General features: G+C 41.9%; 1 protein-coding gene across 1 annotated transcript in view; it reads left to right on the top strand.

Annotated features, from left to right (window-relative positions):
- Positions 1-1207: 1207 nt before the first annotated feature.
- The window catches only part of ADCY1 (adenylate cyclase 1), a 139239-nt gene continuing 114353 nt past the window's right edge, over positions 1208-26093 (top strand). The window contains exon 1 of the mRNA XM_008497154.2: positions 1208-1876. Within this exon, the coding sequence (XP_008495376.2) occupies positions 1208-1876 (669 nt within the window). The remainder of the gene's footprint in view (positions 1877-26093) is intronic.

Below are 26093 nucleotides of genomic sequence, written 5' to 3'. Positions count from 1 at the left end.
ATTAACTACCATCACAAGAGTAGCCCTCCACAGCTACTGACTTGATTTGTACTCCCAGGAAGGCAGAAATGCACACAGAAACATGTTTTCTTGAACATTTTCGCATTCACTGCACTTTTTCCAACTGCTTCAGAGTCTAGAAGGCAAACCAAGTAAAATTAACGTGTTTATTCAGGCAGGTAATAATTTCTCAGAGGAAGCAGGATTTACCTGTATGTATAAATTTATATTAATATACACATGTAGGTATACTTACATGTATTTCCATGCGTTCGTATACAGATTTTGTACATTTATATACATTCAAATGGATGTAAAGGCAGGAAGGAAACACCAGCAGGCTGCCAGGCAGCAGCCGCAATCCGAATGCGGGTGTAGCCGGAAAGCTGCAAAGCCCCGGGCTCCCGGTGGGGAGGGGCGCAGAGCGCTGGGCGGGGGGCGAGCAATCCCGGGGCCGCGGAGCCTCCATAGGGGATGTGTCCGCCTTTCGAAGCGGGAGGCGCGCAGGCGCCACTCGCTCCCCAGCCCCGGTGAGGTGCTCTCGGGCTTGGATAGGGAATCGCCCTGCCTTTCCATGCCTCCTGCCTTCTCTCCGGCCCCGCTGCCCCACTTTTCCTCCTCTTAGTTCAGTCCCCAGGATGGGTTCCGCTACTATTTTTTTCATTGCCTTTGTTTGTTGATGGTGGGTTTTCTAAATGTTGCCCACTCCCCAGGAGCCCGTTTGCCACCCACTCTCCGTAGCTCCTGTTTATCCAAATAGCGGTGTCTGAAGGGAGGGAGACCCGTCTGTTGATATCCCCAACTCCCCTTCTTTCCGCTTCTACCCACCCTCTGCCCCTACCCCTCCCTTCGCTCGCTTTCAAACCTTCGGATGGTGTTTTTGGTGTCATTAGGAGATTAAAATCCCTAGGGCACCAGGGGAGGAGGAGGGGGGTGGAGGGGAGAGACAGCAGGCAGGAAGGTTGGCATATTAACACGAGCGAGGCTCTCCTACAGCCGTCCCAGCCATCCTCGGCTCCTCAGTGGCAGCGGAGGGGGGCGTTTGCCGGCGCCGCGGGTTGCGGCCGGCGGCTGGCGGGCTGCACCCGGAGCCCGCGTCCGCGGAGCTGCGGCTGCTGGCGGGCGTGTGGCCCCTCTCTTTTATGAGCAGCGAGGCGGAGGAGCAGCAGCGGGAGACACCAGGAGGAGCATTTCTTCCCCGGGGTTTATGAATGGCACTGACATGGAGGAAATACCGTTTCAGAACGTCAAGACCAAGAGGAAGAAATGCTGTCACTGCTGTTGCTCCCCGCCAGCTGCCGCGGCTCCGGGAACGGGAGCCGGGCTGGGAGACCCCCCTCCCTTTCTGCTGCTGGATGTCATCGCCTGCGAGGACGAGTTTGACTGCAAGGAGCTGGAGGCTCTCTTCCAGAGCTACAACCTGAAGCTGGAGCAGACGTCCACCCTTAAGGCGCTGGCCGTACTCATTGTGCTCACCGCCAGCCTCGCCGTGGTTGAACTGCTCTCTGGACCCAGCCTGACCATCTCCAAAGGCTCGCACCCGGTTCACTGCATCATCTTCCTCTCCCTCTTCATCGTCACCAACGTCAAGTACCTGCAGGTCACCCAGCTGCAGCAGATCGTCAAACTCACCTTGCTCTTCAGCTTCACCTTCTCCTTCCTCTGCTGCCCCTTCTCGCTCGGCTCCTACGGCATGGAGCCACCCAGCGCCCCCGAGCAGGGAATGTGGCAGCTCATGCTGGTCACCTTCGTCTCCTACTCGCTGTTGCCGGTCCGGACCCTGCTGGCCATCGTCTTCGGGCTGGTGGTGTCTGTCTCCCACCTCATCGTCACCGCCACTTCCGTCAGTGCCAAGCGGCAGCAGCTCTGGAGAACGGTGAGAGAGGGGCTGGGCCGCGCCGGGCACTGCAGCACCGCGCGGATCGTGACCGGCGGGCGGGCGCGGAGAGGAGCGGAGCGGAGCGGTGGAGGCGGCATGCGGGTCCCCGCGCTGCCAGACGGGGTGGCGGCGGCGGCGGCGCCGGGATGTTAGTTGTTACCGTGATGTTTGTTACCGGGATGTGCCCGGTGTGTCCCCGGCGGGGAAGGGGCGAGCACGCACCTGAGCTTCAGGCGGTGTCTGTAGCTCCCGAAAGTTTCGGGGAGGCAGGGGGGAATTAGGTCGGCATCTGGGAAACGGGTTCAGGGGCACTACATGCACAGCCAGTGCACAGCCAGTATGTATAGGTAACGCCGCTTGACTCAGTACAAATTTGGCATTATGGCAATAACGTGCCTGTGCTAAGAACACTTCGGTGGAGTTGATTCGTATTCTCGCTGTCTCTCTCAGACGTATACCCTTCGGTCTCACAGCACATCTCAGGGGGTCTCTGTAAAAACGATGTGAGGTAGGTAGGTGGTCAAACTTACCTGGCGGGGCATTCCCCTTTCAGTTTTCCCAGGGCAGCTACTGACCCCCTTCCACAGACATTACCGTGTCAGTGAACTTCCGAGCGGTTCCCTTTCCCCCGCTGAATTAATCCAGGAAAACCCACCTCTGCAGCAAGCATCTTTGGAAGCGTGCTGCTGCACTCTTCCCCCCCTGCCTCCCTCCCTCGAGTAGCTATTTATAGCCCTGCAGGGCTTTCTCCGGATCCCGTGGCCTTACGGGCCGCACTTGCAGGGGGAGGAGGATGAAGATGAGGTGAGAGTATGGGAAACGCTGGGGCTGAAGTGGAGGTTTTGCTGCTTAAGGCTCAGTTATGTGATGCCCACTGAACCACTGGGGAAGAAATTGAAAAATTATTGTGTCCTCCCTCGTGTTGAATTGATTATGGCTGCCCTCAGGGGAATGGCTGTTCTCAGGGGAATAGCAGAGGTTCTGGGGTTTAGATTGGTGTTAAACAACAATTTAGCGCATAATCGAAGTACTTAGTATGTTACTTCTGCTGAATCTTTGTATCATTCATTCTCCATGGCTATGTAAGGCTGTGTTGTGGTGCTAGGACATGCACACTTGTTATGGGCATAAACACTGCCAAAGGCAGAATTCTACACCTTTGTGCCTGGACCTCTGGATTCCTTCTTCCCTACGTGCTCATGCAGGAGCACACACAAGCATAATGGAGATACACGGGGACAATCAAAAGAGTGGGGTTGATGAGACAAACAGGATTATTCATGACTTCACACTGATGAACTTGTGGACAAACCAAATTGTATGTTTTGAAGGGGAAGAGAGAGATAAGCTGAGCTTTATGATTTACCCAGATAATCTGATGGTCTATTTTTAAATGCATGATTTAGTTTCCATGAGAGGGATAGCAAATGAAATGCAGGAGCACCGAGAGGAGCCTTCCTTAAAAACATATAAAAGGATGCTAAAAACACTGGACTATTTCTTTTTGAGTAAAGCTGAAGACAGCTGTTCTTACTGGAGCACCAGTTAGTCCTTATGGGAGTCCAGGCTATCTTGGATGCCCTGATGCAGTTTTTCCTTGATGCCAAGTCACAACTCAGTGTGGCATGTGCTGTTCTAGATGAGCAATGTAAAGAAAGAAACTGAAAATAATGTCTGCTCACTAAATAATCTAACCTAGAGCTTGAATGTGAAGCATTTTTAAGGCAGGAAATCTTTTAACTTAGTTTCTCCACAGTAGTTTAACTCTCCTATTAAACATGACTTAAAAAACATAAAAATAACTGACTAGCAGATAATGCAACACACCTGTTTCATCTTCATCACACTCTCCCACCACCAAAATAATTTCAGTGATTTGTATGCAGTCCCTACAGAAATACGTTTTGCTGATAACAGGAGGCAGAAACCACCTCTGAGTCAAGCCAAATAACTGTTCTGTGAACTTGTGTAGCACAAAAATGCACGTTAATTTGTTGCATATTTGCGAGCAAAAAGTCTTCTGATTTGGAGACTACCTCTTTGTATGGCAGAGACTGTTCTCTTACAAAGAAATTGGGTTTTTTCCTTTTCCAAAGAACAATTTCATAAAGGTTGGAGATTTAAAGCTGTGTAAAGACTGCATCATTTTAATTTTTTTCCTTTCCTAAGAGTAGCTTGAGACCAGCCCAACCTTTTATGTAACAGTCTGAATCTGCTTCCTAATGCCAGTGTTTTTTATTATGACCATCCCAATGCTTGTAGACACAGCATGCCATCAGCCTGTCAGTAAGGCAGGACTGCTCTATGAAGAACTGGACTAGCATGAATGTCTCTGTTCTTTGTCCCCAACCCTTCGCCTGCTAGCCCCTAGCACATGGTAAATTTAAATCATAGAATGATAGAATATGTTGAGTTGGAAGGGATACATCACAATGAAGTCCATCTCCTGTCCTTGTGTAGGGCACACCCAGGATCACACCATGTGCCTGACAGCATCAGCCAAATCCTTCTTGAACTCAGGCAGTCTTGGTGCTGTGACCACTTCCCTGGGGAGCTTGTTTCATTGCTCTAGTGTCCTCTGAGTGAAAAATCTTTTTCCTAATGTCTAACCTAAACCTAAACTCTGATTCAGCTTCCTACCATTTCCCCAAGTCCAGTCTTTGGTCACTGGAGTGAAGAATTTAGTGCCAGTCCCATCTCTTCCTCATGAGGAAACCATAGCCTGCAATGAGGTCACCCCTCAGCCTCCACTGCTCCACACTGAACAATCCAAGTGACTTCAGCTGCTACTCATAACTCATCCCTTCCAGACCCTTCACAGAAATCACATAAGGTGAGATCCCTTCCAACCCTTAACTTTGAAAGATCATCCAGTCCAACCTTCCCTGCCAGATCAGGGTCACCTACAGGGTCACCACAGGACCAGGTGGGTTTTGAATGTCTCCAGAGAAGGAGACTCCACAACCTCCCTGGGCAGCCTGTGCCAGTGCTCTGACACCCTTGGTGAAAATGTTTTTCTTCACGTTTATGTGGAACCTCCTATGCTCAAGCTTGTACCTGTTGACCCTTTTCTTATCATTGGACGTAACTGAAAAGAGCCTGGCTCTGTCCTCCTGGCACTCACCCTTCACATATTTATAAACGTTAATGACATTGCCTCTTAGTCTCCTCTTCTCCAAGCTGTAAAGACCCAGCTCCCTCAGCCTTTCTCCATAAGGGAGATTTTCCACTCCCTTAATCATCTTGGAGGTTCTGCACTGGACTCTTTCAAATCTTTAAGTAAAAGCACTGTATCCAGAAATGTAGAAGCAGATGCACCAACCACTGAGGCTGGTGTTCTGTTAAAGAAGCTTTTGACTTATGGGTGGTTCAGGCAGGGAAACTATTTTATTTTTGTTTGGCATAAGCATAAATCTAGTAACTTCCACTGAAGTTAAATTGGCAAGTTAGATTGTCAGCAAGACCAAGCACTTTATGTTGTTTCGGATTCAACCAGTTAAAAAACAGGCATAGCCCATTTAATGGATTTGTGATGAAGTGGACTTTTGAATGCATTTCTTCTAATTCCTTGCTACCTGAGCAATCACCTTCTGCAAATCTTTGTATGGCAATACCCTCACTGACTTCAGAAGTGCTGAATCAGACCCTGAGTGGCTCTAATGGCATGCTTAAAATTTGCAATATAAATGTACAACCACACCAGCATATAAAAATCAATAGATCAGATCATCGGGGAGGATTTTGTCTACACAGCAAATGACATTTAATTTGCAATTAATAGTTTTCTCACAGTACAGTGTTGTCTATGGGTGGTCTGTGGAGATCACAGGCTCATTTCTTCTACTTCTTTGCACCATTATGTATTATGCATGTCATGTCCTGAGACACAGGTATTAGTAAAAGCAAGAGGAGAGGAAGAATGGAAGTGTAGACAGGCATAGAGAGCCAGGGTAGTAATGTAGCAGAACTTGAGCTTCATCTTTCATAACTCATTATCTGTTTTTTCATCAAATGCCAGATTACCATCTGCTAATCTGTCTGGTCATCTCTTAAGAGAAATGTAGTAATAGATAAAACATATGTAAATAAGTAGAATATTAAAAATATGCAAAGTACTTGTGGGCAACCACAACCCCATATGGAGTAATTAATGCTAAAAGACATGCTGACTTCATAGCTGCTTTAGCATGTTGTATTTGACACTGTGCTAAGGATGTAAACAGTGTATATAGCTAATGTAGGTGGCATAAGTTGGACTCTTTCACTTCCTTTAGTGGAACAAAATGCTTATGCTGTATAATGTGGCAAGGTATCCATAGGTGTCTGAACCTACGAATGAGGCTTTAACAGCTTGGACTCCAGTTTTGTTTTGGGGTTTTTTTTTTGTTTGGTGTTTTGTGGCTTTTGTTGGGGTTTTTTTTGGGGTTTTTTTTTTTGGAGGGGGGTGGGTGGTGTTTGTTTGCTTGGGTTTGGGTTTTTTGTTTGTTTTGGGCTTTTTTCATAATTTTTGGTTTTTGTTTGTTTTCTTTTGTTTTCTCCTCTTACAGCTTCCTGATGTTTGTTAGGTACTTCAGAGAAGATAGAGAAATACAGAACCCTGCCCCAAGGAGCTCACAATTTTTGTTGTGAGGTAGTGCGTGGGTGCTAGAGATGCTAAGGCCAGATGGGGTGAGGAAGGAGGCAAAGGCTGCTCACAGAAATTGCTCATTGGTGGCATATGCACAGTTTAATGATTTATTGCTAATTAATTTTTTGTCACTCTTAAGTAATCTTGTCCCCTTGCTTGTTTGTTTGCTTGGTTTTTTAACGTATGCTTATTTCCAGGAAAATTCAAAAGCAAATAATATACCACTAAACTGCCCTCAAACATAACAAAAGTCTTTGTGAAAGAACAAACCTTTTGTGAAAACCAAATCTCCAATAAGAGTAACAAAGAGTAGAAGAAAGATACTGTCATAAATTAGTGATTTTTTTTCCTCCGGCAGTGTGTTGAAATAAGTGTTGTAATATTTTTCTGTTTGTATTTAAAACTGGTGTTATGCATGTATTTATTTATTTGTATGATTAACATGTCTATTGATTCACCAAGTACCAAAACTGTAGTGTGAAATGGGTTGACTAGGAAAAGGATAATGTGGACAAACTGGCAACAGTTATTTAAAATAATTTATTTAATACTTACAATTTTATTCTATCTTAAGTCCTTGCATATTAGTGTCATAGTAGTCTGGAATATCACAAGCAATTGTCATTATCATGCCAAAGTTAATCTTGTTTTTGTTAATGCTGTTTAGGCAATTAGCAATGTAATTAGTAAACACATCACTGACAGCTGATCTGTACAGCTTTGTCTCGTATACAGAAGGCAGAGTCTAGCAGTCTAATGGAAGGGTTGCAAATCAAAGACAGCTCAGCCCCATTGTTGGAATTATTCAGTGCAGAACTCAGTTTTCCTCTGTCATGCATATGAAGTACTGCTGAGGGACTGTGCTAGCTCATTCTCTGTAGTGCTTTTCAAAGGTATTATCAAGAATGTCTCTACTGTTGAAAACATATTTATGTGCTAATGATCTGTTTAAATTTACAGCTTTCCTCTCTTTCCAAAGATTAGGACTACTGTTCTTAGAGATTCCCAATATCTGTATGTAACTCTAAATTTTGTCATGTAGTCTTTATTAAAAGATAGGTAAAACTTTTTTTTTTTTCCCCTTTTTAAAGTGGGATTTTTAATCTTCATTTGGTGGTGACGTCGTTCTGCTGGTGATGTTAGATGTCTTGGCAGTATCCTTTACTGGAAGGAAGGGTATGATCATCTTAATGGTTTCTTCTTTGCTCTAGGGTCTACTAGGGGACATTGTTATGTTTGCTTACATGCATTTCTCTTTTTTTACTGTTCTAGAGTTACATGTTGCATATGAATTTACTACAGGTGCTTCCTCTTACATATGTTAGATACTTGCTCTTTGTTACATCTAAAACCAGTAGTGTCCATCTTCAGCTCTGCATTTCTTTAACTGACCATCAGTGTCTTTATAGCAGCTATGGGTGCTGGCTTCAGTTCCAAGCCCACACCCCCTCTTTTGTCATCCCATGCCTATACTCCTCTACACCATCTCCACTTCTCTCCACTTCTTGAGGCCTCTGCTACATTTCCATAGGCCTATGTTTCTGCATACTACATTATTGTGTTATAGTTTGTTGTTCTATAAACTGTTGTGCTAGCATACAAAGATAAGCAACCCTAACAAAAAATAGCTATAGATAGCCAGTGAATTAGATCTTAAAAATTGCTGTGATGTCTAAATGAGCTAAACCAAGCTGCAGGGATAGAGATAAAAATGTAGCCTGAGTAGCTACACTTCTACCTCAGATCAACCCTAACATGCTGCAGTCCAGAAGTCTTGCAAAATCATTACAAGGCTTGTGACCTTCTATATGGGAATGGCAATACAGTAATAGAAATGACAATACAATATTACAGGACTGTGTTTGCAGTCCTTGGTAGTATGTGTAGGATTTAGACTGTCTTCATGTGTATTACTGTTTTCATTTTAATGCTAAAAAAGTGGGCAAAATGGTGGCTTCATTTCAAAATGCTAATGTTTTATTGTCTAGACCCTGTTAATAAGTTAATCTGTTAAGTTTATAGCAAAACATTGCAGGTAATGCTAGAAATTAGCAACTCTATTAATTTAATTTAATTTAATTTGATTTAATTTAATTATAATAGTGCAGTACTTTGCTGGACAGAACCAATGCAATATATCATCTAGCTAGTGCAAGTTTCTATTTATTTTCATCTACCTCAAACACAGACCTGAGTATCTGCATGTCTATATTAGATGGCACTTACTAACTAGAGCAGAAGTTTTCTTTCTAGCTTTTTGTTATCTCATTCTGCCAGTTTAGATGCATGGCATTCTAATGTGCTTCATCCTGCTGTTGCCATTTCAGAAACCATCAGCTTGCATAAAATAATGCTTTCTGTCTATCATAGTTAGTTATTCCCTTGTTGCAAAAGTTCATATTCAAAAGGCCATATAAGAAGGCTCCTGTCTTTCTTACAGGAATAAAACAGTGCCTAGCATAAATAAAAGCAAATGGCATGTATGGAAAGATGAGCCTGGCCAACATTGTTCGTTGTTGCTTGTAAGCTCTTGGTGATGCCAATATAGAATAATTTTTAAAAACTCTTTTATGAGTGGTGTAAAGGGATGTTCTGATTAATTCATAATATGTTATGAGAAACTTTAAGAATTAAATGTTTGTGGTTTACACCTCTTGAGCTTTGCTGACAGGAAAAAATTAGGCAGTATTAATTCCTACAAGACCTTTCCTGTCGGGAACAGGAAGAAACAGTGCAAGTACCTCCCTCCCTCCCTTTCTCCCTCCCTCCCTCCTTTCCTCCCTTTTTTTCTTTCTCTGGGAAACTTTTCATGGAAGAAATTCTTAGCTTCACATTTTTAAGACTTGTACCTGGAGGAATTTGTGGAAATGACATTGTTACTACTCTGTCCACCTCTTCTTTCTGTATATCTGGAACCAGCGTTGCCTTTCATTTCCTCAATTACAATCCAAGTAAATCACTTCCCTGCAATGCAGGTTAATATAATAGAAATCTTAACTCATATACATGTACAACAAGTATAAGACAGAAATATTTATTCTGTATGAAATTTCCACTTGAGCAGATACCTGAAAGCAATCAATTAACCAAATATACAGAAAAGCTGTTTTCTCCAGCAGAATTTGAAGTAGTGAAAATCCCAGAAACATGGATCTAGTGTGGCTCTAAAGCAGGCAATAAAGTGCACCAATGCTGTATGAAATACAGGTATTTAATCCTAGTTTAGGCATCACAGAAGTTCTTTGTCACCCAAACACTACCTTTCAGGTGTTCATTCTGGAACAATGTGTTCATTATTGGATTCAGTAACAAGTGGTTGTGAATCCTCCTCTTCAGCTTAATAAACATAATAAACTGTTCTTTACAGAAGTTAGCAAATAAAATTAAGGGGTGCTTGTAGCCAAACTGGCCTTTTTGTCTTTTTGCACAAGTTGCTCGTTCATATGCTACACTGGCAGATAGGTTCTGTTTCCATAGATCTGCTTATTATCTCTTAGAAGATTGAATTATCCACCTACACAAAATCAGGAAATGAAATAAAATAATGCTAATAAATGCAGTTTTAAAAGATATTTTCATAAAATATCCCTTTAACAAATTATCAAAATAAAAAAAGACTAAAAATCAAAAAGATCAATTTTTAAAAAGAATACTGTGCTTGAGCAGAGCTTGTGAAATTTGTTCATATGAAACTGAGGTTATGTTTATGCCTTCTAAGTAAAGAATGTCTCTGTTCCAAGTCTGAGCTACCTCACAGGGGTTTGGGAAAATTTATGTGATGTGCCAGTAATTCTTCTTGATTGTCATAATTTAATCACAGAAGAACTTAGCTAAAAGGGCAGACCATTTGATGTCAGCTATGTAGGAAGTCAGGATATATTTGTTTACTTCATGACACAGTATTGGTAATGGCAGAGGAAAAATATCTCTTCTTTGTGGGCAAACAGGCTCCTAAGAGAGAGAAGCTGTATCTGGACCAAATTCGCACTGGTCGCTACTGCCATGGCTGTCAAAGATTTGGATGCCACTCCTTACCTCATTTTATGTGTCACCAAATTTAGATGCTATGCTCTGGAGGATGAGGATGACCCCTCATGGATGTCCTGTATGATTCCTGGTACCAGACTCAGAAGCAGTTGTGCTGCTATCTCTGCTGATCCATGCTGGTTTAATGCAAATCATCTGCAGCAGTGCTGTGGGATTTGAAGAAGCCTAGTTTTTAAATTCATGCTTGGATTAGCTACCATGATTCTTATTGTGTAAAAAGTCACATTGACCCTAAATCAGTCCCAAGGAAGAACTGAGGGCTTTGACTTATCAGCAAATTACAGTGGTGCAACATGTAAGTAGACATTGGCAACAGCACAAGCTCATTCTGGGCATACTGCAATGAATGCAAAATATTTTGAAGGTATTGGTTTTTTCTTTTAAGGAACCCTTAACGTGTCTGAAAACTACCAGGTATAGCTGTTCAAAAGCTGGCATGTGGCAGGCTTTCTTGGAGTAGATGTAGAGGGAAAAAATTAGATGTCAGGTTACTCATCCTCAGGAGAAGTATTTCTAGTATCTGGAAGTCTCACAGTTGTTTTGAGGTTTGAAAGCTTCTTGGGTTTGGTGTAAATGTCAAAGGTCTACTCGTGGCCTAGAAATAATGCTGTATTACTCTATTATATACCTGGATGTAACAAAATCTACAACTACAGATGTTGATTGGTATTATCAGTCTGTAGACTGAGCTATTTCTTGATTGAGTTCTTTTGAGGAGTTTCATGTGACAAAGAAGTACTAAAGGAAAAAAAGGATCTAGTTACTTTTCTTAGTTGTCCAGCAGGTAAATGCTTCACCTCTCCTGGTCTCTCCTCAGGGTTGAATTTCTAGTCTAGCACACATGAGCATTGTGAAGAATGGAAGAAGTAGGGATTTTTTTTCAAGAAAAAATTACTGAGATTTAAACAGATTTCATTTTAACAATTAACAAATTCAAAAGTTTTGAATGAATAAATTTAATTATTCTCTTATCAATTAATTATTTAATCTCTTATTTTAATTTTAAATTTAAAAAAACCCTAGCAATTAATAAACACCAGAGACTTGGTTCTACCTTCCAGTTTACAAATTAATTTTGAACACAGAAGGCTGTCAGTATCAGTAAAAAATAATGCCAAACAGAAGTAAACTGGTCTGCAGCAGCCTTTCAAGGTTTGGAGCCCACTGTTCCAGCATGGGCTGCTTCATGTGCAAACCCTAACTCTTGTTTGTGCCACCTGTATTAGTGTCTGCAAACACAACAGAAACTCCAGCCAGTGCATTTTTTCCTCTGGCTTGAGGAAACTAGAACACATCTTTTTATTCAGAAGAGGAGAGCCTTGTTGACACACCTTGTTCTGGTGCACTCACTCTCTATGCTCTGGAGTCCTTCCATTCTAGGTCATTTATGCCTTTGCCTTCTCTGAATCTGTCAGTCAAGCTTAGTTGCATGAGCTTACAAACTGCCATATGCCAGGTTCATTTTGGCAGTAGAACCTTCTCTGTTGTAATCTCATCTCTGTGTGGATCATAAAGTGGCAGAAAAGTGCTAACACACATCAGATAATAGGTCAGGAACAAAGCCTGGTGATAACTGGCAATAGTCATACCTGCTGTGTATATCCTGAACAGTAAACCTGGAAACAATCAGCAGGTGTGATGATTTGTGATGCTCAATTAATGCCCTCTGAACAGACATCAAAAATCTCCAGTGTTGAAAGACAGTGCCTAGACTTTTTTTGGACTCCCTGATCATCAGATATCCAAAGTCTAGTAGGAAGGAAATCTCCAAGGTGAGTGATAAGTGTAAGACAAATAATTAAAAGGCCATCTCTTTCTTTCTGGGTTTCCTCAAGCTGCTATTAATGGCATAGTGTTACTCTCAGGCTGTATTTTAAGTAATCATTACCATTGAAAAAAGTAATCCTCTGGGTGAGGACAGCCATCAATGGGTCACGTATTTTCACTACTCAAACACAGTTAAGTAGTGCACTGAATGGACCAGGGAGCTGTTGTGGATTAGAACCAGCTTGGTAGGATGGGCTCCCAGGTGGATGAGTTTGCTAGTCATGTTCATAACTGCATGGTCTTCTGTGCTGTCATGAAGAGGCTGGCAATAGGAATGAGCAAGCAGTGAAAAAAAGAGGGCAGAACTGCTTTTTTAACTGTTCTGTCAGTTTCTGTCCTTTTTTGTAAGAGCAGCTGTGCTGTCTTCACTGCTATGTGAACTTCAATGGGAATAGCAGTGGCCTGATTACATCTTTCTGTATTTGTAACCTAACTTTGTAGTGAAATGAGGCAACCAGGTGCCACTAATTGCCAGGCAGTGGGCATGAGCTTGTGTCAAGCCCACCTGTGCCTAATTAGGGTGGGCCCCCACTGCGCAGGATCAGGGGGCCAATAAAAGGTGAGGCCTAAGACATAGGCAGAGCTCAGTCCCAAGCTAGCCAGCAGAGAGGTCAGTCGCTCTTGGAGCAGCAGCACCGATCCGGGCTAGTCAACTCTGAGAGCCGTGGGCTTAGAGCATTGCTCGTGAGTCTCTGCTGGAACGCCTGGTTGGACTTTGAAGCGCCGTTCCCTAAGAGAGCTTCGTCTTGCTACACCTAAGAGAGGTTTGTCTTGCTACGTAACTTCTCACTTTACAGCTAATCATATTTGCGTTAATTTAGGTATGAATAAAAATATGGAAATGAAATATGGAAAATAAGCAAAACAGGTGGTGTAGCTAAAGGTTTGGTTCATTTAGTATCATAGAATCCTTCTGTTTGGAAAAGACCTGTAAGATCATCCAGTCCAACCTTTAACCTAATTCTACAAACCTACCTATGTCAGCTGACTGCTAAACTGTGTCCCTAAGTACTGTATTTATATGATTTTTAATCACATTCATGGATGGTGCTTCAACCACTTCCCTGGAAGCCCATTCCAGTTTTTGAAAACCGTTTCTGTAAATAAGTTTTTCCTAATATCCAACCTAAATCTCCATTGGCACAACTTGAAGCTGCTTCCCCCCGTTCTATCAGTAGTTATTAATGAGAAGGGTCTGACTCAGCCCTCTCTACAGCCTCCTTTCAGGTAGTTGTATAGAGCAATAGGGTCTCCCCTCAGCCTCCTCCAGCTCCAGCTAAACAACTGTTCCCTCAGATGCTCCTCATCACATTAGGTTTGTTTTTCAAACCCTTCACCAACTCTGTTGCTCTTCTTTGGACCCCCTTCAGCACCTCAATGTCTTTCTTGTAGTGGGGGATGGAAAACTGAACACAGTATTTGAGGTGTGGCCTCACCAGTGCTGAGTACAAGGGGACAGTCATCTCCCTAGTCCTGCTGGCCATACCATTTCTGATACAAGCCATACTGTTGGCCTTCTTGGCCACCTGTGCACACTTCTGGCTCATATTCAGCTGACTGTCAACAAACACCCCCAGGTTCCTTTCTCCTGGGCAGTTTTCCATCCCCTTTTCCCCAAGCCTGAAGTGTTGTATGGGATTTTTGTGGCCTAAGTGTGGGAACAGAAAACTGGATTTGTTGAAGAGCAGGAGATCCACAATATATTTAAATTTGTTTTGTAGTGTCTTATGTAGACATAAAAGAGCACTTGCTGAAAATTAATGGTGCAGTGTGATAAAATACACAAATTGTATATCTGGAAACCCATCTCACTTTGCAGTACTCTCTCAGGGAAGCACTGCTTGCTTAAGATGTTTCTTCTTCAGTTCTTAATTTCTCATTGCAGCTGAGAAAACTGTAACACAAAACAAAGGAGGGATTGCTCAGGAAACCTGCATATCTAATTTCAGGCTGAAATTCAGCTTGGTTTTTACCATTGGTGTTATGCTAATGTCTACAGGTGCCAACTTGGATTAGCTCCTCTGCTCAGTCCTTGCTCTACAAGTACGCAAATAACATGCAATCTATTGTCCTCCACTAAGACATGGCAAAGAAGAAAAAAAGACTAGAGATAGATAACCAAGATGATTTTCCAAAACTGGTTGGTCAATTGGTATAGCTTGTGAGTCTCCTGACTCCAGCTGCAGTTGTCTGGGACAAGAATTTCATAAGCGTCATCAAGAAATAGTTTATATTTTTTCTGTTTCCTCTGGCCTAAGTTGTACTGCCATATTATGCTATTTTCAGTTACTTTGAGACAAAATTTCTCCTCTAGTCAGCATGACTTGGGGCAGGCTTTTCATGAAAGAGTGCAATTTCATAATATAGTTAAATGGAGCATGTTTATGAGCCACTTAAACATTTTTCTATGTATTTGCCTCAGTAACTGTGTTATTAACTGCACAAGATGTAGATGAAATGTTGATTTTATTTATCTAAAGCACTGGTAATTAATATACACAACCAAGAATACCTCTAAATCTATGTATTTTCTAATAGCAGTAGGAATTGTTTTACTTACTTTTTTTCTTTCTTGGGCAAAGTGGATGTACAAATATGTTTTCCATCACATTTTAGAAGAAACTAGCCATAATTTGTATATTATAATGGCTATTCATTATAGTTCTGTATCCCAGATATAATGCTGAGATATAGATGAATGGCATAATGCCTGAGCATATTGTGGTTTGATTCTGCTATGATCTTTAAATTATATTTTCTGCAAATATTATTTTAATATCTGAATGGCATGTCTAAAGAAGTATTAACAGGCTTTTTGGAGGCAGTACACTGGTTTACCAGCAGAGGATTTGGGCTTCATTTTGCTCCACAACATAAAAGAAATAGGTATAAGATGTGTGTACATGGCCAGGTTGAGAGGAAAACTGAGACAGTCAGTGGTTAGTTAAATGAAAAAGAAGAGGGAATCTGTCCTATAACCCACTGCTAACTGATCATAATTCCCATCAGCAGCTTCACAAGCACTGAGTTAGAAAAATATTGTCCTGCATATTATGGACTTTTCCCTGTAGCTTTATGACAACACATGGTTGAGGCATTCTTTAGCAGTAAAAATCCAAATGGTCAAAGAATGGATAAAACGTTTGTGATTTGAGGAGTATAAGTGGCATTTTGAAAAATTGTTATTTCCCTCTTCTTGTCTGCTCTAGTTTGTGAAACTTTCAAAGTGCTTATTTTTTGCTATTTGAGTATTACATTTAAATATTGGAAATGAAAGTCTAAAGTATATGATCACCTACACAAAGACAGAGTAGATTTATTCTGAAAGTTATTGAAAGAGGAATCCTGCCTGTTTTCTATTTTTTCTCTTTCTTACAGTTTCCCCCTCATAAGGGAAATGAGTCAGAGGACTCTTAAATTCTCATTCTGTCTGTCTCTTTTCCTCATCTGTGTATTTGCACAGCCTTCTAACACATTTTCTTTCAACTGATCTCTAAGCATCTCTATGACTAGGGGAAGGCCTCTTTTTCTGACATCTTTTCTGAAATCTTTAATTACAGTTAGAATATGTTTGGATTGTATCTATAAAAAACCAATATTCTTTGCTATTGACATCAACACTTGTACTTCCCATGTGAAAGAAATCATTGTGATAAAGTTTGTTTCACAAGCTCTGTGTACACTCATATACCACTTGACTAACATTCTCCTGGAACAATTTAATCATTTGCAATGACCAACACCATTTTCAATGTTTAGGCTCTGAATCAAATTCTTTATTGTTCTGGTTTTTTTTGTGGTACAACTACTTCATGTCATAGCTGCATTACAAGCTGAGCTTTTGCATGTCTTACATAAGTATTAATGCAGGACCAACAGACAGTATGTAAACCCTATCTTCTTCTATAGCGTAATCAATGAAGTTTATGAACAGATAATTAATGGACTTGCTGGACATAAATGACTTGTCAATAGATTAAAAGTCAAGTCAAAAACAAAGACACAAAAATTGACTGCCTTTTTAATACATTTGGGTAATGTATTTTCAGTGTCTGCACTGCACACACACAGCAGTATGATTAGGCCTGGTGAATTTTTGAGAATATGGTAAACTCTATGGTACCATTATTTAGCTTTCTTATGCAACTAAAGAGGTATTTTAGGCACATTAATTTTGGCAAATTAAGCAGATCTTGTCCTCAGCTATATATGCCTAACTCTTTCTTGATTTCTGCACTAAACGCGTTCATGCATACCCAAGTACTATACAAAATAGTGACCTAGATAAAAAGCTTGTTTTATTTATGTATACTCAATTTAGTACATTTAAAGAGTTACTCAATTTTTTTACTAATTTTAAGTGAGATGAGAAGTAGTGCTTATTTGTAAAGACATTAGAGACCGCATTATTTCCTGTTTTTTTTATCTTTGTATATCCATTTTTCCCTCTGCTTTCCCTCCCCGTTCCGTTTTTGTCATTCCCTCTTTCTTTCTTTCTCGGATGATAGGAGTACTTTCAGGTACAAATGTTGTCTTATCTCTGTTCATGCAAACTGCTCAGATGATGTTTAACACAGGACTAGCACACTGGAAAATCTGCAGAAAACTGCATAAGGCCAGAGCCTGTGATATTTTGTAGGAAAGAGTTCTGTGTCTGACTTCACTAGGGATTTTGACTAGAAAAGCCTAAGTAAAGAGTAAAGATTTCAAGATTTGCTCTCCTGGCTGCTTGTAGTCTTTCATGGATTAAAGCATTTTAACTTCTGAGGCTTGAGGCAAATTCTTGGGGGAGTTTTTTGCACAGAGAACCAGTGACCTATTCAGGTCTCATCACCAAACTAGTTGGTAAATGTAAAGACATACAAGTATAAATTTGTAAGATACCCTCCAATATACCTTTAGGAATAACTTAAGACGTGATGGTGACTATGTTATATATCAGATATTACATTACCCATGTATTCAATAAGACTTGAATTGTGATGCACAGGTCCTCAGAGGTATTTATGTCTTAGAGCCCCTAGGCTGATTTTTAGACATCTAAATACATGTGCAGGTTTGCACCCAAGTCATCCCATGGTTACCTGCTCTCAGCTGCCTCTGGTTCACATGGAAGCAAGTGTTAAGAATAGGAAGGAAATTTTTCTTTTTATTTATTTTTTTTTACCAGTTGGGCTTAGTTTGATCAATGTTGACTCAGGAAGGAATCACTTGCTGTTCACATACAAGCTGTGAAAAACAAATGAATGCAGAGAGAAATGGCTCAGTGTGTCCCTGTTAACATTTATTGGCAACAGCAAAGCAAAGGTGGCTTAACCTTGAAAAATGGCTTTATATGCCTTTCCTCTGCAGAAGGAGGTCTGAATCTCCCTATTCCATGACAGAAAACATTGGGCCTCTAGCTTGGGTCTGAAATGGTCATTCCTGGATGACTTGTGTTGCTGGAGGTGTGTTATGATAATGCTCCAGTAATTCTGCAATCTTGGTAGAATTAAGCCTCTAACTGTAGGAATAATTCTGGTAAACAGAAAAAGATCATAAGCTTGAGCTCTTGTTTTGTGTAGAAACGTTATAGCAGCTTCCCAAGACTGAGTTCCCAGTGTGGTGCCCATGGGCATCTCCATGAGTACCACAGGATGCTGGTTTCCTTAATGATGAAAACAGGCTCTGTGTGGACCAACTAGTCAGTTTATGATAGACCTTTGTTAATTACTAGACTAGCAAGATGATAATAACTGTTAATCAAATAACCTGAGAATACATTTGCCATCATTGAATTAGTAGTTTGAAAATACTTTAAAAGAGGCATTTAAAGACTTTTCTTGTGGCTATATGGTCTGGAGTAATATAGTTTACTATTATTAGATCATACACAGAGGAGAAAGAAAGGCATGATCAGACAGAATCACACAGTTAGAGTGCTATCTGTGTTACCAGGAGGAATCATGACTGGGCTATCATGTGATCGCAACTGCACGGCTTAGGTTTTTGTTCTTAATCACACTGATGAACACAAGCAATACAGCATCAAGGCCAGGGATTTCCAGAGCATTAGCAATCACTGAAGACAGAGCATATGAGAAGCATGTGCCAAGCAGTCTGACAAATCTCTGGAAACTGGAGATTTGTATTAACTTGGTACAAAGATGTTTTCCCTTTAGAAAAAGAATAAAAAATATTCTCAGAATTTTCTTTGGCTCCACTTAAAAGCAGTATTATGGCCGATGTGGTCCTGAAAGGGGAAGGTTTCTTAAGCTATGATGCAATAAAGACAGCATGGCATGTAGGTTATCTTAAAATAGAGGCTGCTCCTTAATCACCTCCCACTCGACTGTCAGAGTATATCACAGAATCATAGAAATTTAGGGGTTTTAAGGGACCTCTGCAGATCATTGAGTCCAATCCCGGTGCCGGAGCAGGATCACCCAGTGTAGGTAATGCAGGAATGCCTCCAGGTGGGATTTGAATGTCTCCAGGGAAGGAGACTTCACAACCTCCCTGGGCAGCCTGTGCCAGTGCCCTGACACCCTCACAGTGAAATAATTCTTCCTTATATTTATGTCACGGTCTGTAACTATTCATATTTTATATTTGGGTTGTGAGGAAATATTAGCCACTGCGCATGTGTCCTACAAATTGCAAAAGTAACCAGCTCTATGGTTTGAATGAATCACACTGGTTTATTTCGGGGAAAATAACACCATGCTGAAAGGAGTCTTAGGAAGGAGTTAATAGTGGGAGAGTAACACAGGGAAAACAGGCTTTTAAACAAATTTATCACCCCAGGGTAAGGGCTATTAAGAAAAGAAAGAGGACAATTAGCATTCTTTTCACCCTCAGAAGAATCCCTTCCTCATCTCTGGGATCAGTGTCTCTTGGAAGTCACTGGTGGGGATGCTCTCTGCTGCTCCTGGGTGCTGTTTCCTCTTGTCCATCTGCTGCTCCTGGGTGCTGTTTCCTCTTGTCCATCGCTGCTTTTTGCTGCTCTTCAGGCTTCTGGTGTGCAGCTTATTTGTTCTGTTTGCTTCTTATTTTCCCCCTTTTCCTCTGAATTTTTGTAGTAAAAAATTCCTTCTTCTCATGAATTATTGGCAGGGGTTGCAAATCGGTAAATGCAGGTCTTCCCTTTGTATTCAGGAATTCTTTAAATCTTGTATTTGCTACCAATTTGTATTAGCTGTCTAGTGGCTTATCAGGAGTCATTCTGATGAGCATTCTGATGAGTCTTAATGCATTTAAAGACTGTAAACGTTAAAGGTGGTGTGGAAGGAGTTTTGCTCATGGAAATAAGTTTGATTCATTTTAAATAGTATATATAGAAACAGTGAAGCCAAGGTTTTGCTGATTCAAGAGACAATTTTTCTAGTTTCACTGTATCCACATTACACTTTATACAGAACTGTCTGTGCTCCAGTTTATAAATGTTGCCCCTTGTCCTGCTGTTAGTCACCCCTGAGAAAAGCTTTAATCCATCCTCCTGGCACTCACCCCTTACATATTTATAAACACTGACAAGGTTCCCCCTCAGTCTCCTCATCTCCAAGCTGCAGGGCCCCAGCTCCCTCAGTCTTCCTCAGAAGGGAGATGTTCCACTCCCTTCATCATCTTGGTGTCTCTGCACTGGACTCTCTCAAGCAGTTTCCGGTCCTTCTGGAACTGAGGGGCCCAGAACTGGACACAATATTCCAGATGTGGCCTCACCAGGGCAGAGTAGAGGGGGAGGAGAATCTCTCTGGACCTACTAACCACCCCCCTTTTTAATGCACCCCAGGATGCCATTGGCCTTCTTGGCCACAAGGACACATTGCTGGCTCATGGTCATCCTGCCATCCACCAGCACCCCCAGGTCCCTGTCCCCTATCCTGCTCTCCCTCAGCTCAGTCCCCAACCTATGCTGTACCTGGGGTTGTTCTTTCCCAGATGTAAGACTTTACACTTGCCCTTGTTGTAATACATTAAATTTCTCCCTGCCCAACTCTCCAGTCTGTCTGGGTCCCTCTGAATGGCAGCACAGCCTTCTGGGGTGTCAGCCAGTTTTGTGTCATCAGCAAACTTGCTGATAGTGCACTCTGTTCCCTCACCCAGGTCATCAATAAATACATTGAATAGCACTGGTCCCAGTACTGACCCTTGAGGGACTCCACAAGAAACAGACTTCCAACCAGACTCCATCCCACTGACTCCATCTCTCTGGCTTCTATCCTTCAACCAGTTCCCCATCCACATCACTACCCAATCATCCAGGCCACACTTCTTCAGTTTAGCTCCAAGGATGCTGTCAAATGTCTTCCTGAAATCAAGGTAAACTCTGTCTACTGCTCTGCCATCACCCATCCACCTGGTTACATCCTCACAGAAGGCTGTCAGGTTGGTCAGACATGACTTCCTCTCAGTAAAGCCATGTTGACTGCTCCTGATAAGCCTCTTGTCCTTGATGTGCCTGGAGAAGCATTAAGAATGAGTTGTTCCATCACCTTTCCAGGGATGGAGGTGAAGCTGACAGGTCTGTAGTTACCCCAGGTTCTCTTTCTTGTCTTTCTTGAAGACAAATGTCTTGGAGTGACATTTGCCTCCAGTCCTCAGGCACCTCTTCTGTTCCCAAGGTCTTACCAAAGATGATGGAGAGTGGCCTAGCAATGATATCCGCCAGTTCCCTCAGCACCTGTGGGTGCATCCCGTCAGGACCTATGGATTTATGGATATCCAGCCCCATTAACTGATTCTTAACCCAGCCCTCATCAACCAAGGCAAACTCATCCTTTACCCTGACTTCCTTGGCTTCTTAGAGGTCTGGGAGAATTCTTAACCCAGCCCTCATCAACCAAGGCAAACTCATCCTTTACCCTGACTTCCTTGGCTTCTTAGAGGTCTGGGGCTCCTGGGGATAGTCTCCAGTCTCAGTATGCACAGAGGCAAAGAAAGTGTTCAGCAATTCTGCCTTCTTTGTATCCTCTGTCACCAGGGCACCAACCTCATTCAGCATTGGGCTTACATTGCCTCTGGTGTTAGTTTTATCTGCTCTGTATTTGAAGAAGCCCTTCCTGTTGTCCTTAACCTCTCTTGCAAAGCTTAATTCCAGGGAGACTTTAGCTTTCCTCTCTGCATTCTCAGACAACAGTTTTCATATTCCTCCCAAGTGGCCATCCCTTCTTTCCACAATCTGTAGGTTCTCTTCTTCTGTTTTAGTTTATCTAGCAGTTCCCTGTTTAACCATACTGGTCTCCTAGTTCTCTTTCTTGATAAATATAGTACTACCCCTTGTATTAGTAACTGTATGAAAATGAATGCCATGCAGAGAAATGAAAGGGGAAGAGAAAGTCAGGGCTTCATCAGACAGGAAAATCAACCCTCAAAAACCTTTCTCTCTCCTTTTTCCCAATACCTTTTTTCCCCAGAAAACTCAGTGTAATAAAAGATATTTCAAAAATTCCTCCAGAAAAGCCATGCACCAGGATTTTGTTGAACTTGGTAGTATATTAATGCAAAACAGAAAGATGGTAGCTGCATCTTCCCAAATAAATTATTTTTACCGTGCTTGATAGTAAACAGAAAATATTAAGGCACTGAAATTATTCATATCATAGCAGTCATGTCATTCATGCATTCATGTTTCCTTAATGTACATGTAAGTACATTTAGAAAGAAACTGATTTCAGAAAGATGCTACAGAACTGTAGCATCTGTTCAAAAGCTTTATGTTTCTTCTGCAAATAATTCTTTCTGTCCTTATTGACAGTCACTGTGACACCATGTCCCTTACTTCCCTCTGTAGGATCCATCAGAGTGATCCTCAGAGCACTTCTAGTTCTGCTGAAAGGCTTGCTCTGTGTGTATGTCTGGCACTGTTCTTTTCCAGGAGTTTCTCCTCATGGGTCATGGTCACAGCTCCCTGCCATAAATATAGAGATTTATATAGTAAAAAGTGTAAAAGCACTACAGCAGAGAGAGGGAAAGCAATGGGAGCTTTTGGAAATAAGTTCAAATTTAAACTCCTTTAAGTAGGTTAAGATATTCCAGTTATCTGATCATTGGAATACAGTCGCTGACCTACATTTGTAAGGAAATAATTTTTCTGAAAATGCTGTTGTAACTTTAAAAGGATCATTAATGGAAAATATCTGGCACATAATTTGCATTTTAGATAACTCAGAATTATTAATTACTGTGTTATACTCAGGCAAGCTTCTAATTTCTGTAGAGAGGTTTCTAGGCTTTTACAGCCTGAAAAGAGATAGCAAAAAAGAACTATGTAGCAACGGATAATTGTACAGGATGCAAGGGATTTACTCTCCTATGGATTTCCTACTGTGCTATTTTGAATCTCTTGACAGGGTTACAGGGCTAGCCTCATTTCTTTCTCCCTGATCTATTTTTGGTTTTGGTCCTTTGCCAAGTTCCATTTCATAGTGGAATTTTGGGATTTTTTAGGATATTTGTGTATATATATACATACATTTTTTCAACAGTGAAAACATCAGGTTGCATATCCAAAACACTGTGAAACTAAACCTGTTTTTTCAGAGCTAGTCTGCAGCTGCCTGTTGTGCATCAGCCACTTTTCACACCAGGTCTGTTTCCCATATCACATTGCTCTGTGGATGACTTCTATTTTAGGGGGTGAAAAAAGAAGAAACCTTGCCTTTTTCCACAGATTATTTTTCCAACTTAATTAGTGTGCAGAGCATGGCATGCTACTATTCCCAGCAATTTCTTATGAGAACTGGAGACTGCACTGCTTGGCTCTGTTTTGTTCAGTCTGTCCCACTGGTGGTTTGGTTTATTTAGTTTTTTCTCACTCAGCAGAACTGTTGAGCAGGGGCTGTGCAAAAGATAGAAACAAACAGAAGGACCTATCACTTCAACTGCTAGATACATTAAATCAGTTTTGTCAGCAATGCTGTGATCCCTGTGCAGAAACTGACAGAGGGCAGAAACTGTCTCATCTGATCTCGGGAGTGAAAAGCATAATTATGTCTTGGATAAAGGCAAAAATACAAATTTCTCTCATCTTTTCCTGGGCCAACCTGTTGATGGGTCATAGGTCCCATCAACTGCACCTGGGTCAATTCAGTCCCATGAATGAATAGAGGTTGGGAGAAGGAAAGACTGAGGACAACCCTAAAGAGGACTTGGGGGATGATCGTGGACCAGAAGCTTAATGTGAGCTGTCAAAATATTCTTGCAGCCCAGAAGACAAAACATGTCCTGGAATGAATCAGAAGAATCATAAACAGTGGATCTAGAGATGTGATTCTCCCCCTCTACTCTGCTTTTTTGAGATCCCACCTGGAGTACTGCATCCAGGTCTGGAGTCCCCAGCATAAGAAGGACACAGAGCTCCTTGAGTGTGTCCAGAGGAGAACCACAAAAATCAGAGGGCTGGAGCACCTCCCTTATGAAGTTAGGCTGAGGAAGCTGGGGTTCTTCAGCCTACAGAGGAGTAGACTCCAAGGTGACCTTTTGGTGGCTTTCCAATAACTGGAGGGGACCTACAAGAAAGCTGGGGTAGGGCTTTTTGCATGGGTGTATAGCGAGAGGACAAGGGGACATGGTTTAAAACTTGAAGAGGGGAGATTTAGTTTCAACATTAGGAAAAAATTCTTTCCCATGAGGGTGCTGAGACACTGGCACAGGTTGCCCAAGGAAGCTGTGGCTGCCCCTTCCCTAGAAGTGTTCAAGGCCAGGTTGGATCGGACTTTGAGCAACCTGGTCTAGTGGAAAGTGTTCCTGCCCATGTCAGGGGCGTTGGAACCAGATGATCTTTAACATCCCTTCCATTCTGTGATTCTATGAACTGCTTCTAATTGCATGTGACAAAATACTAGTTTGTTTTGTAATTTTCCTCAGATAGTGGTCTTGATATTAACTTTCTTCAGTGGTTCTAAACCAGTCTCTGTCTCACAGCACATGTGAAGTCCTCACCAAGTTTACCAGAGTGCCCATGTAGGGTAAAAATTTCCAGAACAAACTGTGGTTTGACAAAGAAAGCCAGAGGTGTGGAAAAAATTGTGGGTTTTTGTTTGTTTATTTGTTTTTTGTTTTTTTTAACAAAAGGAGATGTGCAGCAGCAGTATTCAACATCGCTGAATAGAAACTGTATGATGTACCTTTGCAAGATATATATGTTCTCCTCTCCTGGGGTTCTTACTTAAATGCAAAAAAATGTCAAAATACTGCATGATACTCATAACCTTCAGCAAGTGCTGAAAACATTAATTTTGAGCTTTGATCTTTAGTGAAGGATTTCTTCTGGGAACTGTGGGCTTAGCTGTTTCACTTCTTAACTCTTCATGTAATATCTGGGTTGTGTGGACATCTCTTTACTAGGTACTGCAGTTAGCTTCATTCATCCCTTGGTCTTCTGTTTGGTTCTGGTAGTCCTAGAAAGAGATGGCTGACTTGCCTTGCTTCCTAGATGACTGCAACCAATGCTGTTTCCTTAATCTGTATTGGATGGTTGAATTGTGGTTCTTTGATTCTGGTTACCTGACTGGGTTTTTCAACTGAACACCAGATAATTGGCAGTATGGCTCTTGTCTGTCCATCTTAAGGCCTTAAAATTCTGTCTAATACTGTCTAATACTGGTTGTCTAATACTTGTCTGCCCATATATGTTTAGAGCTTGGACATAAACATTTCTTTGTTTGCAGCTGTCTCTCTTCTTTACTTGTAACTTCATGACCATGGCCTTGATTGTAGTCTGTGTAGCTTTCAAATACTTGTGTCTGTAATTTGTGCACCTTTAATATTTTTGAAATATTTTGAAATGTTAAATACCTTAACAAAGTTAGAAGGTATGTTACCTTTATGTGCCAAGACAAGATTAAAAACAGAGACACAGAGAGAGAGAGATAAAGAAGAGATAGGAAAGACATCACCACCCTTGGATCCAGTGATGACCTTTGTAGGAAGCTGTGGTCCTTGGATGGTGGGCACACATCCAGCACTTGGGGTGTGCCTCTTCTATGCCACCTGACCCCATCTTTTTAGTGGCACATCTTGCACAGCCAGGTGTTCACTTGGGCCCCTCCAGATGGGATGACACAGCAATAACCCTGATTTCTGTGCTTGCACCCTCTTCAGTGGCTTTACCTGGGGCACACACAAGATGTCACTCTGCCTCTGCAGGGCACAGCTTGCCTGCCCCTGTCCCTTATGGAATAAGGACAGTGTCCTGCCTGTCAGGGTACCCATCAAACAGAGCTCCTCTTGCAAGGACAGTGTTCAACTGATCGGGATAGACACCAAAGGAGGGGCTGCTCTTGTGAGAACAGGGCCCTGTTTATCAGGGTGGTTCCCCAAAATGAGGGTCTCTCCTTGAGAGAAGAGAGTCCAGGTGGCTTTTGAATGAGGCCTCCACCTGAGTGCAATGTCCATTTTGTCAGGGTGGCTGTTTTGAGACAAATATTATTTTGGGGATTCTACAGCATGTGTAGTTTGGAGAAGAGGAGGCAAACCTCATTGCTCACCACAACTACCTGGAAAGAGGTTGTATGGAAGTGGATGCTGGCCTGTTCTCCCAAGTGAATAATGACAGGACTAGAGAAAATGGTCTGAAGTTGTTTCAGGTGAGGTTTAGATTAAGTATTAGGAAGAATTTCTTTACTGAAATAGTGGTCAGGCACTGGAACAGCCTGCCCAGGGAGGTGGTAGAGTCACCATCCCTGGAAGTATTTAAGAAACATGCAGATGTAACGCTACCTGGCATGCTCT

Source organism: Calypte anna, chromosome 2 (assembly GCF_003957555.1).
Source record: "Calypte anna isolate BGI_N300 chromosome 2, bCalAnn1_v1.p, whole genome shotgun sequence".
Classification (NCBI taxonomy): Eukaryota; Metazoa; Chordata; class Aves; order Apodiformes; family Trochilidae; genus Calypte; species Calypte anna.
This window is presented reverse-complemented; position numbering and strand designations above follow the sequence as displayed.